A 14,162-nucleotide genomic window follows, 5' to 3' on the forward strand; every position below is an offset into this window, starting at 1 on the left:
TGCTGCTAATAGCCTACTTAAATACCTTTACTTAAGTAAAATATTGAATGCAGGACTTTACCTGTTCGTTAGTGGAGTATATTTGTATTGAAGTATTGATTGTTTTACTTTATGCTATAGGAAATATTCAGATCCTCTACTAAAGTAAAATGATCAATATCACAATGTAATACATACTAAGTCCTGCAAGTAAAATTACAGAAGTATGAGCACTATGTATGTTTTTATGCAAAATTAAAAGCAAACATTAGAAAGGCCCCTTCAGAGTTCTCACATATTATTGGAGTAATGCAGTCATGATGAATACGTTTTATATTTCGTTTGGGTTTTAAGATATATAATCTGCAAAGTAGCAATTAACTAACTTAACTGTGGAGTAAAAGTACAATATTTTCCATTAGAATGCAGTAAACTATTGGGAGTACAAGTGCCTTCAAATCTACTTGAGTAATGAGCTTAACGTTATACCACCTGCTTGTTCATGTAAATTATATGAATAGTTCTTCTACCACTGTAACGTTATTCTGTAAACTAATTTACGGAAGTAACATTAACGTTAGTGAACATAGCTAGGCTGGAACGGCTAACGTTAACCTTAATTTACGTTATTAACCGTAACGTTGACTTAGCTAACATTAAGCTAGCATTCACGTTAAAGTTATTTTATGTAGTGTATTTAGGAGTAAATTGGACATAACTTACCATTAGGTAAGATTCTATGGTAAAACCTTAGTCCAGTAAGTTACAGTAACATTCGTGTTTACGATAATTATAGTCCACTCACTCAGTCACTTCCCTCTCTCAGTGAAGTGTTTTCATTTTAGCGCGTCTGGAACCGGAAACAGCACTACTTCCTTCCGGTTAAAAAATAGTACGGCCAGACAACAAGATTTGTTTTTACCCTATGATTTTTACTGTAAAAAATTGTTCGTAGATTTGTGCCTTATGATTAAAGAAAGTGGACTCTTAAAGTAAATGCATACGCATAGGCTACTGTGTCAGTATCGACTTTCGGTGACATTGCCTTACTAACAATGGAGATTGATGTGTTTTTAAAATATAAATATTAAACGCCTACTGCATAATCATATGTCTCGTCGTAGTCCTTCCCCTTATTAAATGTACCAACATTACTGTCAGAAAAAAAACGTTCTTGTTCTTGTTATTTTCTTTGTCTTTATGTGAAAGTGATGAAATCTGATTATTATTACTGTAAATAGCCTATTGCTGTTGGATGTGCTTAATGAGGTTTACAAGTTCCTTGTACAAATAAAACACACACACACACACTTGCACTCTGCTTCCTGATTGTAATGTATCTCCATGTAGGCCTAAGGTGCTTATATGCAACATAAGTTAAATGCATTTTTATGAAATTATATTTCACAATTTCACTTTAACTAGCCTATAATGACTAGCCAATGTTTAGCATGTGCCAATGCATGTCAGTAAAAAGAGCCTCCCATGACAAGTTGGCATAGGGCCAGCAGTAGGTTTTCTGCAAATTTGAGCTTCAGCAGACTAACATTAAAGAAAGGAAGGAAGGAAGTGAGGAGGTCAGGGACATAACCTTGCAGATTAGGAAGTAGCCTATAGCTGCTGTTCACTGTTTTCAGTATACTACTTGTATTATACTTTTTAAAGATTTTGTTAAAAGATTCTGCCGTACTTTTACATTAAGGAATGTATTTGTGCATTCCTTCGCTACTGAATGCTTTATAAGTGTTACAGTGGCAAGCAGCAACACTAGTCTAGCTAAAGAGAAATTTAAAGTTTTGATATGGGTGGATGGTCAGGTTTCTCACAATCAAAGCAAAATATTCACAGTTACAGTTCACAGTTAGCTTAATGTGTATCTTAAAAGTCTCTGCTCAATTTAACCTATGTAACTGATTATTAATCATTTACCTTATGGGTGTAGCAGGTATTGTTTAATGAAAACATTTGAACCTATCTTTTCAAGAGAAAAACAACAAAGTAAAACATTAAGTTTAGTAATTTATCACACAATTTGGAAGGCTAGAAAGAAAGAAAGAAAGAAAGAAAGAAAGAAAGAGTTTGGGTTAAACTGGAAAATTAAGGCAATTTATTGTCCATTTAAGTTTAACTGGTTTATAAAAACATCTGCGATGAATCAGCAAAAGCTTACTACAGTAGCTCCAGCAGAACAGATATCTTCAGATCAGGACTCCTAATGTCATTTCCTTTTACAGGAAAGGAAAAGGCGTTGCTTGGTGGGATAAGTTAGACAGACAATGTTCTGCAGAGAATTATCGCTGCCCTGCAGTTTGTACACCGACTTGATTTTTGCTCTAAGAAATTAAGGTATGTCTTTCAACATTTACTTTTCATTTTAGTGTTTAATCATTAATGTTTATCCAGGGTAGGCATGGTGGGTGACGTAAGGAAAGAACATTTATAATGGGAGGGCTTGTCTAAACAAAGTGTTTGAGCCACAAGCCAGATCATTCCATTTCTGAACGGTGTACAACTTTTTATACAAGCTTGGTCCTGCAATGTTTTTCTTGGATTTCTGTTTCAGCACTCGGTGCAGATAGAAGACAGAGGAGCCATTCAAAATGTGCAACAGAAGAAAACTGCTTCTTGCTGCAATCATTTTCACAGCTCTCAACTACAAAGTAAGTATATTATTACAAATAGCCATTCAAAACGTATGATGTTGTGTTAGGTTAAACAAATAATAATCTCTTCTCTTGAACCTATATTTTAAATTCCATACTCAATTAAAGGTGACAAGCACAAAAATGCTGGACATGGCCTCAGACGCTGTAGATGACCTGTATGATGGATGCCGTAAAGAGGCCATGGAGAAGTTTATCAATCTAGGCCTCTTAACAAAAGAGCTAACCAGCAGTGAGGGATTCCAGAAGGCATGGAGTGCAAAAACCAATTGTTCAAAGCTGATCCCTGGAGGAACAAAAGAACATACTGCTGCACTTTTGGCATATACTAGCGATAAAGATTTTGCAAAGACCTTTGACGATGCAGTTGAGACGATGGGCGGAAATGTTAGCACCTATGAAAACCACTTCCATTTCAAGTCGCTTCACTTCCTGCTCATGGATTCAATGTTGCTGCTGAATCCAAAGAAAGACTGCAAGACTGTGTATGTTCTCCAAGAAGAATACAAAGCAGCACAAAGGGGCTCAAAAGTGAGATTTGGAAGGTTCACCAAAGTTCACACAAGCTTTGAAGCACTTAGCAAATTCAACGATTTCGATGGGGACGTCTTACTTAATATCACTTCTTGTATCTTTGTCAACCTGGGAGAAGATATTTGCAGTGACGAACAAGATATGGCCCTATTATCTCCAGCTGAAGTGTTTACTGTGGAGACAGTAAATAAAAAATATGACGAGAGAAATGAGGCTGAATACACTGAGATCGTTTTGAAACACTCACAACAGGAACGCTCGCACAACTGTTACAGTTTTTCTCGGTAAGACATTTTCTTAATAAAAATGAAATATTTGGCTCAATTCCATGATTATTAAATATATTTTTTATGTGATTTATTGATCGAAACTGTGTGTGTGATCCTTGAATGTTTATGAATAATTGAATGGTTTGACATCAAATATTTGAAACAGATACAAAGACCATATCATTTTACCTGACCTATGTCAATTTGAACTGCTCTTTAACCAAAAGAGGCCCTTACATTTCCAAGCTTATATAATGAATAATAATATATTTTAAAGACCCTGAAAAGCTGGTGTCAGATCTTTAGTATTTCTCTACGATCTCAAATACTATTGACTAAATGAGAAACAATCCAACTTAGTGTTTGAAAAAAAGAGTTTAACACTTAATAATCAAGCTAATCAGCTTCTTACAGGCTGTGTGAACGAGGGCAAATGTTTGATTACTGAAAGGGGGGACGGGGGATTATTTTTTGGCATTTCTGCCCTTTTTTTGACGGATGACAGTGTAGAAATGTGAGAGGGATATACAGTATGCAGTTTATCAAGGTGCTCCTCAAACTACCATTTCCAGTGTCCACAATGAAGCTTAAAGTAGTATGAGTATTTTACTGCATTACCATTGATTGTTGATCTGTGTCTTCTCAGGACAATTACTGTATCTGTAAATATCTGTGTGGGTGTGGTTTGATCAGATTTGATTGACAGTGCTAATAACATTAGCAAACAACACCACAACTTTGATTTTGAGTCAAATGTAGCTTATTCCTTATTCGTGCTCAGAAGTCAGTGGCATTATTATTTTTAGCTGAGCCCCGCCAACTTCATACCGGTGAAAAGTGCACAGAGAAAAAAAACAACAGATCTCTTATATGAAATAAAAAAAAACTGTGGCAGAAAGTGTAATATTCATGTAGGCCCAACTCGCTCATAGTAAGAAGTTGATTTTTCATGGGCTTAAAGATATTTTGATATTAAAATATTACCCAAGATATTAATCTGTCTTCCTTTGTTTCCATCTCTGTAGGTCCCCAGCTGATGTCCCCACCCAGTGGCTTGTGTTGATGCTTGTGGCTTTATCTCTTTTTTTCTTTAACTATTAAGAACAAATATAAGACAATTAGCAGGTCATATTGCACTGGGAGTTATTACGACACAAAACAGTGCATTGTTTGAACGGTTGAACAATAGACAGATCTGTTTATGTGTGATGCTGCCAATTAAGGTGCGGCAAGCTTTTGTAGTCAAATGCAAATATATAGTCATATCAGTGTATTTTCAATACATGATCCACATTGTCTTTACACATATCAGCAGAAATATTGATTTTCTTTTTTTCATTTTTATTTTCTTTAACTTTTGGGGGCATTTTATGTATCCGAGTATGTACAGGAAATGAGTGGAGAGAGAGAGCGAGAGAGCGGGGGGGGGTCCCAGCCGGACCGGTGTTGCACCGAAATCTGTGACCCGTCGTGATCTGTGTCCCTCCTGTTAAAAGCGTAGCGCCCCCTTCCGTGGTTAAGGTTAGGGACAGGGGTTTGGTTCAGGTTGTGGTAGGGGGACACCGATCTCGATGGGTCACAGATTTTGGTGTAACACCGGAACCAAGTATGTTGCAGTCAGCACATTATCCTCTAAGCCACCAGCGTGCCCCAAAATAAGGCAGTTTCAGCTTTTTTAGTCAGCTTGAAGATGCATGAGATGAGCTACATAACAAATAAACTGGTTGAAAGTTCTAGAGCTGACCTTTGGCAATCTTTTCATGGGACAACTATATTAACAGCCGTTTGCAAACAGTGAAGTCATTAAATGCAGGCTGGATCCCATCCTACAGTGCTACCTGTGGAGGACACATGTCCAAATATTTAGATAAACCCCAGTCAGCAGATCTTTAACGATGGTTATGGATTTTGTTTTGATTTTATATCACAGTATATGGTGAACAATTGATTATAAAATTTTAGTTTTAACTTTTAGAGCACTACATGGACAGACGCCGAAATATATCGCTGATTTGTTGACCCCTTACTCCTCTTTCCGCACGCTTCGTTCCTCAGGTCAAAATCTCCTGATGGTCCCAAAAACCCGCCTTAAAACTCGGGGAGACCGCTCCTTTCAGGCAGTTGCTCCCAAATTGTGGAATGCCCTGCCCCTGTCGCTGCGTGTGACCGATTCTATCGTTTATTTTACAAAACAGCTGAAGACACTCCTATTCAGACAAGCTTTCACTTGACTGAGCTATCATTGTTTTTATGTTTGTATGATGTTTTTTAAATTGTTAAACTTGCTGCATGTAAAGCACTTTGTGACTCTGTCTGTGATAGGTGCTATATAAATAAAGTTTACTTACTTACTTACTTTATATCGTTAAACACTGCGCTAAAACTATACATGCAATTTGGTTGGGTTGCTGAATTAAGTTGCATGAGGTTAATGACACTTTAATACACTTATTACACTATAAACCATCATATAGGAATTCAGTGGAATCAACTCATGTTTTGTCATTAACTCAATATATGTAATGTTTTTTAGTAGACCTCCCAGCATGCATTGTATCTGAATTATAACACTCAGGAGACCACTCTTTTTTTGTGGTTGGAAGAAAACAGATATGATGGAAACTGGCTGTTTGTCCTACATATAAGTAAGTTTGTAATACATGTTAAATTAAGTCATAGCTGTTTCTTCTCATGATATTAAAAACAATGAGAACTATGACGATGGATGGTATTGAATTCAGTCCTTACTACATATATTAGTACAACATTCCTGAGAGTGGCAGCAGGTGTTATGTTTTTATGTTTGTACATATCCTGGTGTGAGTGGATTCTATAGGAGCAGCCACAGCTTTATAATTAAGATCCTAGTGCTGAGTGAAGAACAGACTCTTTAATCTGTAAATGGGATGCATACGTGTAACTATACAGGTATTGATTTAACTTAATATCTAAAGTTTCTTAAACTTGTTTTCTCAAGTTCAGTGAACTCAACTGGTTTTACATTCACACAGTTAATCTACATCATAATGCAACAATAAAACACAAATTCACTGTAAAGGATATAATTTGTCCATGTGTGTTTGAGTCTGCACCAAAACATCAGAATATTATAGCACATACTGTACATACACAACTTATATACAAAATCAATCATACTTATGGTAAACAGGAACTCTAAGATCAGTTCTAAACATATTGTTTTAAAATGGCACATGCTTTCTCCAACTAACAAAAATTACAGCAGCAAGCACTTGTGGAATTTCACCCAACCAGGGTCGCTTAATATCAGTGTCATTATACTACATTTAAGAGCATTAACACTGGAAGAGCAGCATTAATATGATCCTGCCGTTATTGTTGATGAAATCCATCTGAGTAATGGTCTGATGGCATTAAATATAGGTCTACAATGAGCAGAGCATTTAATCAAATGCATATACTAACATGTTATATTATAGCACACACAGTGTAACATTAAACAAATGTAATAAAATGTCGAAGTCAGCTCAAAGTAGATAGATAGATAGATAGATAGATAGATAGATAGATAGCTGTAAAACCTCTTGTGTATTGTAAAAATCAACACTATACTCAGACTTCTAAATGTTAACCACAACCATCAGCGTTAATTTACATTATGAGCTATATAAGTAAACAAAAAACAGTCCAATAGGCATTTGTCAGCTCAAAATAATGTGTCAAATAAACCTAGTGAGCTGGACTGTGTCCAGTGGAGACAACTAACTGTCTTTATTAATGGGCTCAGAGTTGAGTCTTGACCTGTGTCCACGGGAACAAGTGCTCTTGTTCTTGCTGAGGATGCTGGTGTCGACCCGAGAGAGGGTGCACATGCTGCTCTGGTGACCCGGTCGAAGTCTTGTGTTTCGGAGCTCCAGCTCATCGTAGCTTGAGACCCGGACAAAGGGACAGCAGCGGAAAACCCGCTTGAAGCCGGCCCGGAACCTGCACCCAAATCAACCCATGACATGTAATCATGTTGCTGTGTACAAATGAAGTACCTACATGTGTGTTGTTTGGGTTGTGGGGGAGACTTATTTGTACCCACCTGCTGTTGAGGCAGCAGTAGATGATGGGGTTGTACATGGTGGAGCTCATTGCCAGCCACAGCACCGACAGGTAAACCTGCTGGATGTACTTCCACTTGACCAGACGTTTGTTGAGACCTGTCGCAATGAAGTAGACGTGATAGGGGAGCCAGCAGAGGGCAAAGGTCACCACTACGATGATCATCATCTTCACCACCTGCAAGAGGAAGGAGACAATAATATGAATATGAATATTATTAGCAGGACAGCATTTAGATACCTTTCCTCAGCATACAAACTGCAACAGTGCTGCAAATTGCAATCAAGAGCAGGTATGCTTTTGGACATAATGAAGTGCAACATTGTAGCCAATAGAGGGGGGCCAAGCTGGCGTTTTAAGATTTATATATTCTATAGGCTGTTTTGGAAAGTTTTTGGGCAAGAAAAACGCTAATGTAGTTGAGACAGAGGGTTGAAACAAAGAGAGAAAGATGTGTTAACAAATTTACTTGGCTCTGTGTGGACGTAATCTGATCTAAAACAGAACAAAACAAAACAATGAGTTAAAAGATAGCATAGACTCCACAGAGCTGGAAGGAACTGCTAATTCTCTGCGGGTTTGTCACTACAAGGGATACCTTTCCCAGTACACATACACATCATTTGATACATAGTTAACTGTTGATTAGTGCAGCTTTAAACAATTCAGCTGTTTTTTTCCTTACCGACTAAAAACTTTAGAAAATTCATTCCCTGCACCACCTCCATACTCTTCAACTAGACAAACGTCAAATTAAGGTAGCAAAACTCTCTAAATGCCATTTCACTGTGATTTTGACTACATGAAGCCCTGGCAGCTCTTTATATGGACATTGTCTCTGAAGTAACGAGTATGTTGTCTGTTTTCCTTCATTCTGATCACAATGGTTTCCATTTCACGAGTGCAGAATGGCTGGCGTACGAAGAAAGGGAAAGGTCAGCGATGACGCACCAGACCCAGCAGGTTCCACAGGTAGGACAGATGAGAGAGCAGCACAGAAACTCATCAGTGTGATGCAGCATAATGCAGAGCTGTGGGGAGTCAAAAGGAGCGGGAGGCTATTATACCATCAGCAGATGCTCATCTGCTGGACAGGGAAGATGAGAGCGACTTCCTCTTATCTCCAGCCCAAATGGCATCTTGTCAGCATGGGCCTTTAAATCAAGGCTGACATTGTCTTGTACCTTTGTTTCCTGACATTTATAAATGTCTTTTATCTCTCACGGCTCAATTTTGCCAGCAATCTGAGCCTCTGATGTTTTTTTTTCTATAAAGCCCTTGAAAAGATTGGAAATGGCAATCCTGCACCTGCAGCTGTATTTCTGTATACTGTGTGTTTGACGTTCCAAAACAATATTACTAATGTAAGTCTAGGAAATGTATTCTATCTATTTTCAAGTAACTGTTAGTTTTGTAGTTTACAGTGATGCACACTTCATTACACTCATTTACAGAAGAAATATGAGGTAAATTAAGATGAAATTGAGGAGTGTAATGTGGTCATTGTCAAAAAAGTAGCAACATTTAAATTAGCTTTTTTTTTTTTTATTCCATCCAAAAAATTCTTTATCACCTGGCAATATTGGATGTTTATCAATCAATTGTACTCTTTAGTGTTAATCCAAAGGCTGTCTTGATAGATGCTCGTCATGAAAGCTGTGATGACCTTAATCCCTGTTTAACCCAACCCTCACAGCAAAGCAGCTACTGTGATGATGTGATGATGTCGAAATACAGTGAAACAAGTGTCTCTGGAAGTCTCCTTTTCTAGGCTGCAGTTGCAATGGAAATTTTGAATTATCTTTACAACAGCTCTGCATGACACATTTTACTGAGTGAAGCTGTGTGTGGTCCAAACGGTTTTGTCTCACTGTATACCTGATCACATTTGTTTTAGTTAACCATTCAAACATGGACTATGGACTGTTAATGCTGTTGGAGACTAGTGTCCCTGCTCCTGGGAGGTTATAATGCAACAATAAGAGAATACTTTAAAGTTTGTCTTTGTTTTTTTATTTAAAGCAACACTAAAGTTTATTTGATGTTAACTCTGCAGGCTATGGTCTTAAGTGTTCTAGAGACTATGGGGACATTATTGACATGCGTGCTGCCTCCTCCATACTTTGATGCCCCGACTCTGTGTATCACAGTTCTCTACGCTTCATATCCAACTCATTGTCCAATACACATCACTGTGTACTTTCCTGGCCTTTATTAAGCCTAAGGAGATGGCAGCATTGGTATGGTAAATTGTTTTTTTACAAAGCCATATTGGGTAAACTTATCCATATCTGTGTAATCTCCTGTCACTCACCACAGCTGATTTTCGCTCCACTAGATGAGGGCTCTGCCGTGTTCCCAGGATTTGCTCAGAACTTGTTAGAACAGCTTTCTCCTATTATGCGACCTAGTCATGGAATAACCTTGAAAACACACTACAGCTTAATAATTTAGTCTCCCTGGAAGAGTTCAACGCTCTGATAAAAAAAACTGTGTAAGTGAAGAGTGCAATTGCTATTCCAAAAAAATGGATTTTTGTATTATGTATTTGTTGTCCCTTGTCTGTTTTTAAAGTGCTCTATTTTTAATTGTCCCTTTTCTGTTTTTGACATGCTTTATTTAAAAAAAAAAGTTTAACCTTGTAATTGTGTGCTATTGAGGACTCCCTTGAAAAAGGGATTTTAATCTCACCTCATTAAATAAAGGTTAAATAAGTAAAGCAATAACAATAATTTAAGATGGTAAGAGTGCAGGTTAACAGCAATAGAGCTTGTGGTCATCTGTTTTTTTAAGGCTACGATTAAGATATTCATTATTTCTTGCTTTTCTACACAAAGGGAACCAGCTTTTTTCAGCAGCCGCGACAGCGACACTGGTATGCTTTTCACTTTGTGGGTCTGTATGTGTGTGCGTGTTTGTCATCATGTAGTAGTAAATACCAAAGAGGCAATTTTGAGTACTCTGCCAGGTGATTTTGTCACCATGACAGCATCACAACCATGCAAAATGCAGTCACAAAGTGTGTAGTTAAGTTCAAAATGAAGAGTTTAAAGATGGGTGTGGTCCAAGCAAGCGAGCCAGAAGAAAGGGGGGAGGAAGTAGGCAAGGGGCCATTGCCCCTGAAATGTATAATCATATCTGCAAGTTATGCACCATTTTGTGTAAATTAAATAAACGTGGTGTTTACCTTCCTTTTAGCCCTGAGCTGTCCATGATAGTTATCAGATGAGTCTCCTGGGATCTCCCCTCCCCACAAAGTCACCCCCACGATGGTGTAAGTGATGCCCATCACCACTAAGGGCAGCACATAGACCAGAACTGTCACTATGGTATGATACCTGCAAAAGTAGACAAACATCACCAGTATATGTTTTAATTGGTGTGACAATGACAAGCAGGATGAAGATATTGTAAACAATGACATATCTGGAGTTAATGATACAGTAGATACAACCAGATGATGCACATTGAAATACACATGCAAGAAACTAGACTACAGCCCAGCTTTGCCATGACAATGATGATGAAGCATGACATAAGATAGAAGAAAGGGGTTTGTCAGTGTTCTCACATGAAGGGGTCGTCAGCCATGCGAGGCCAGGCCACATAGCAGAGGGTCCTGCGGGGCAGAGCTCGGGTGGTGGAGAAGTAGCAGAGAGGGAAGGCCAGAACCACGGCCAGACTCCAGATACAGACGATAACTCCCATAGTAGCTTTTGCCGACAGACGAGGCTTCAGGGGATGGATGATGGCCATGTACCTAGAGGTCAAAGGTCACAACATTGGCCTAAACTATGACTTTATGTTAGTGAATTCAAACATTATGCAAAACACAACAGTTCCAGTAAGTTGCACCAAATGGAAACCTGAACACATCTGGCATTTTGCAGACTCACTCACTATATTGCTCAGATAAATACAGTATGTACCTAAAGACAAGTTCAAAGCTGTTCAATAATCCTTCAAGAAAATGCAGCACTACCTTTTGAAATCACCTGAAATAATTAGTGATGATGATTCTATTGGTCATCATTGTTTTTAAGAGTTGATTTTCATTGTCTCTATTTCTTTCTTGTCTTTATTTTCGGCAAAAGAGAACCATCTTTAAAACCCTTTTCTTAGTAAGCATTCGTAACATTTAGCCTACTGAAGTTTGTCTTTTCTGTAACATGTTTGCTTTTTTTTCTTTCAAGGCTCTCAATGTGCAGATGCTTTCTAACAAAGTCCTTCATCTCCCTACAGGTTTTATCAGACCTATACTCAATCACAGCAGCGTATCAGCAAAGTCTTGGTCGACTACAAGGTGTGTAGAAAATGTATAATCATATCTGCCATTTATACGCCACTCTGTTGTCCTTTCATGAAAATTGTTAAATAACAATCTTAACTTTAACAGATGTTTACATAATCTGTTTACAAATACAACCTGTTTGCTTCCCCTCCACAAGACACACAAAGTACATTGATAGAAACAGTGTAAATATAGAGTGTACATGCACTTAACATCAATTTAGGCATTACTGCTTCTATTGGTCATCACTGATTTCCCACCCATTTAATTTTTTGTGTGTAAATGGTGCTCAGGCATTTTAGGCATGTGAAGTAGATGTCACTTTTCATTAAAGTTGTAGTTAAAAAAGTCAAATGAGTGATTACCAGTATTTAAAAAAAGATGCATTTGTTATAAGTTTTCTGCTTTTACAACTGAATCGGCTACTGGACCAGATTCTATATGGAAATAATTACGTTAATCTGGTTTTGTGTAATTGATCCTCTATATAGCAATAGATCACAACCCTTTTTTTCATTCAGAGCACTGCAACAATTGAAAGATGCATGGCTTAAATTGAATTACGGCTATCTTAAAAAAGAAGTAAAAGTAAACTGAACCAAAATTCTGTTTAATAACTAAATTAATGTGGAATGTGAATTGTAAAATATCCCAAATTGTAAAATAATCTAGAGGCATAGGCTACAGACACTTTTATGAAAACAGAAGAATGAAATAATTGATATATCATCGTGAAATAAATATGACCAAAAGCACTTCCATGCCTGCAGTATGACATTATCTTCCTACCTGTCGATGGCTATTGCGGTCATTGAGTAGATGCTGGCGAACACAGCAGTGACCGGGAAGAAGTTGTGAAACCTGCAGTAGATCTCTCCGAAGTACCACTCTCCGTGAGCCGCGTAGATGAAGTTGATGAGCGTGTTGAACGCAGCCATCGAAACATCGGAGAAAGCCAAGTTCAGCAGGAAATAGTTGGTGACAGTTCTCATTCGCTTGTGCGCCAGAATAATCCAAATCACAATCAAGTTTCCGAAAACTGCCACAGCCAGCACCGTGCTGTAAGCCGCCGACCACAGCACGATGCGCCACGCCGGCTGCACAAACTGGTTGGTCGAATTTCTGGTTGTGTTGGAATCATCCCGTTCAGAGGCCATTCCACAGCTGTTCTCAGTCGGATCTGATTTAATCGGCTGCTGGCAGGCGACATACATCACTTTGGCAACTCTGATGCCCAACACACGCGCAAGAGCGTGACTAGAGAGACAGAGAGTGGTCCTGATGCAGTTCTGTCATCACGCACACAGATGCAGTGGAGGAAAATATAATTCTGTTTATCAGGTTTTCTTTCTTTTTTTTCCGGCCTGGCACAATCCCTGATCACATATCTCTATCAAAGGCTGCCAAGCTGATATTACAGGCTATATTAAAACAATATTAATAGGCATTTATTTATAAAGATTTATAAGCAAATGTACAAATTTGCAGTGGTGGAAGAACTTTTCAGATTTAGTAAAAGTACCAATAGGTTACCACACTTTAAAAATACTCTCTTACAAGTAATTCTGCATTGAAAAAGTTACACAAGAAAAAGTAAGTTAAGTTAGAGTGTGTAAGTATAATTAAAAATGTACTTAAGGTAATAAAGTATAAACTACTCAATGCAGAAAAATGTTTCCTGCGACTGTTTGCTGCACCGAACCATGACATGTTTTTCCATGAAAAATGAATGATTATCAACATAGTTCCCAATTCATTTTCTGTCAATCCACTAATTGATTAATAGAATAATCGTTCCAGCTGCATACCTGTACTGTTGGGTATAGTTGGCATAATATTTTATAAGCTCTTCATATGTTTTTTGTGCAAAAATCTTAATTTGTAAAGTTACCAAATCTGCCAAATAATTCTAATAAGTAAAAAAGTACTTTATTTCCCTCTGAAACGTAGCGGGGTAGAAGTATAAAGTGGCATGAGAATAACATCTATCCATCCATCCATCTTCGTCCGCTTATCCGGTATCGGGTCGCAGGGGCAGCAGCTCCAGCAGGGGACCCCAAACTTCCCTTTCCCGAGCCACATTAACCAGCTCCGACTGGGGGATCCCGAGGCGTTCCCAGGCCAGGTTGGAGATATAATCCCTCCACCTAGTCCTGGGTCAACCCCGAGGCCTCCTCCCAGCTGGACGTGCCTGGAACACCTCCCTAGGGAGGCGCCCAGGGGGCATCCTTACCAGATGCCCGAACCACCTCAACTGGCTCCTTTCGACGCGAAGGACCAGCAGCTCTACTCCGAGTTCCTCACGGATGACTGAGCTTCTCACCCTATCTCTGAGGGAGA

The 14,162-nt window shown here is 38.4% G+C and overlaps 2 protein-coding genes across 4 annotated transcripts; one reads left to right on the forward strand and one right to left on the reverse strand.

Moving 5' to 3' along the window:
• Positions 1–2,114: 2,114 nt before the first annotated feature.
• si:ch211-145b13.6 (ecto-ADP-ribosyltransferase 5) lies at positions 2,115–4,865 on the forward strand. Of its 3 annotated transcripts, none has more exons than XM_036000045.1 (4): positions 2,115–2,327; positions 2,546–2,639; positions 2,751–3,460; positions 4,471–4,865. In XM_036000045.1, the coding sequence occupies exons 2-4, from the start codon at positions 2,580–2,582 to the stop codon at positions 4,544–4,546; spliced, it is 846 nt and encodes a 281-aa protein (XP_035855938.1). In that variant the 5' UTR covers positions 2,115–2,327; positions 2,546–2,579; the 3' UTR covers positions 4,547–4,865. The 3 variants fall into 3 exon arrangements, with proteins under 3 accessions (XP_035855938.1, XP_031132827.1, XP_031132828.1); XM_031276967.1 differs by having other exon boundaries at positions 2,115–2,325; positions 2,543–2,639; XM_031276968.1 differs by having other exon boundaries at positions 2,115–2,324; positions 2,521–2,639.
• A 1,048-nt stretch (positions 4,866–5,913) lies between these two features.
• Positions 5,914–13,100, reverse strand: tacr3l (tachykinin receptor 3-like). Its single transcript, XM_031276962.2, has 5 exons — positions 12,612–13,100; positions 11,103–11,291; positions 10,719–10,869; positions 7,512–7,708; positions 5,914–7,408 (listed from the first exon to the last, which is right to left on the reverse strand). The coding sequence occupies exons 1-5, from the start codon at positions 13,034–13,036 to the stop codon at positions 7,186–7,188; spliced, it is 1,185 nt and encodes a 394-aa protein (XP_031132822.1). The 5' UTR covers positions 13,037–13,100; the 3' UTR covers positions 5,914–7,185.
• Positions 13,101–14,162: the final 1,062 nt, after the last annotated feature.

This window comes from Sander lucioperca, chromosome 4, assembly GCF_008315115.2.
Source record: "Sander lucioperca isolate FBNREF2018 chromosome 4, SLUC_FBN_1.2, whole genome shotgun sequence".
Taxonomy (NCBI): Eukaryota; Metazoa; Chordata; class Actinopteri; order Perciformes; family Percidae; genus Sander; species Sander lucioperca.

Bases quoted from the DNA above. Each gene is read 5' to 3' on its own strand.
- si:ch211-145b13.6 (XM_036000045.1), top strand. From the start codon at position 2,580: ATGTGCAACAGAAGAAAACTGCTTCTTGCTGCAATCATTTTCACAGCT. The intron at 2,640-2,750 runs GTAAGTATATTA...ACTCAATTAAAG, and splicing joins TCACAGCTCTCAACTACAAA to GTGACAAGCACAAAAATGCT. The intron at 3,461-4,470 runs GTAAGACATTTT...CCATCTCTGTAG, and splicing joins AACTGTTACAGTTTTTCTCG to GTCCCCAGCTGATGTCCCCA.
- tacr3l (XM_031276962.2), bottom strand. From the start codon at position 13,036: ATGTATGTCGCCTGCCAGCAGCCGATTAAATCAGATCCGACTGAGAAC. The intron at 7,709-10,718 runs GTAAACACCACG...TTCCTCTTGCAG, and splicing joins AGCTCAGGGCTAAAAGGAAG to GTGGTGAAGATGATGATCAT. The intron at 7,409-7,511 runs GTGGGTACAAAT...ATTTGGGTGCAG, and splicing joins TACTGCTGCCTCAACAGCAG to GTTCCGGGCCGGCTTCAAGC.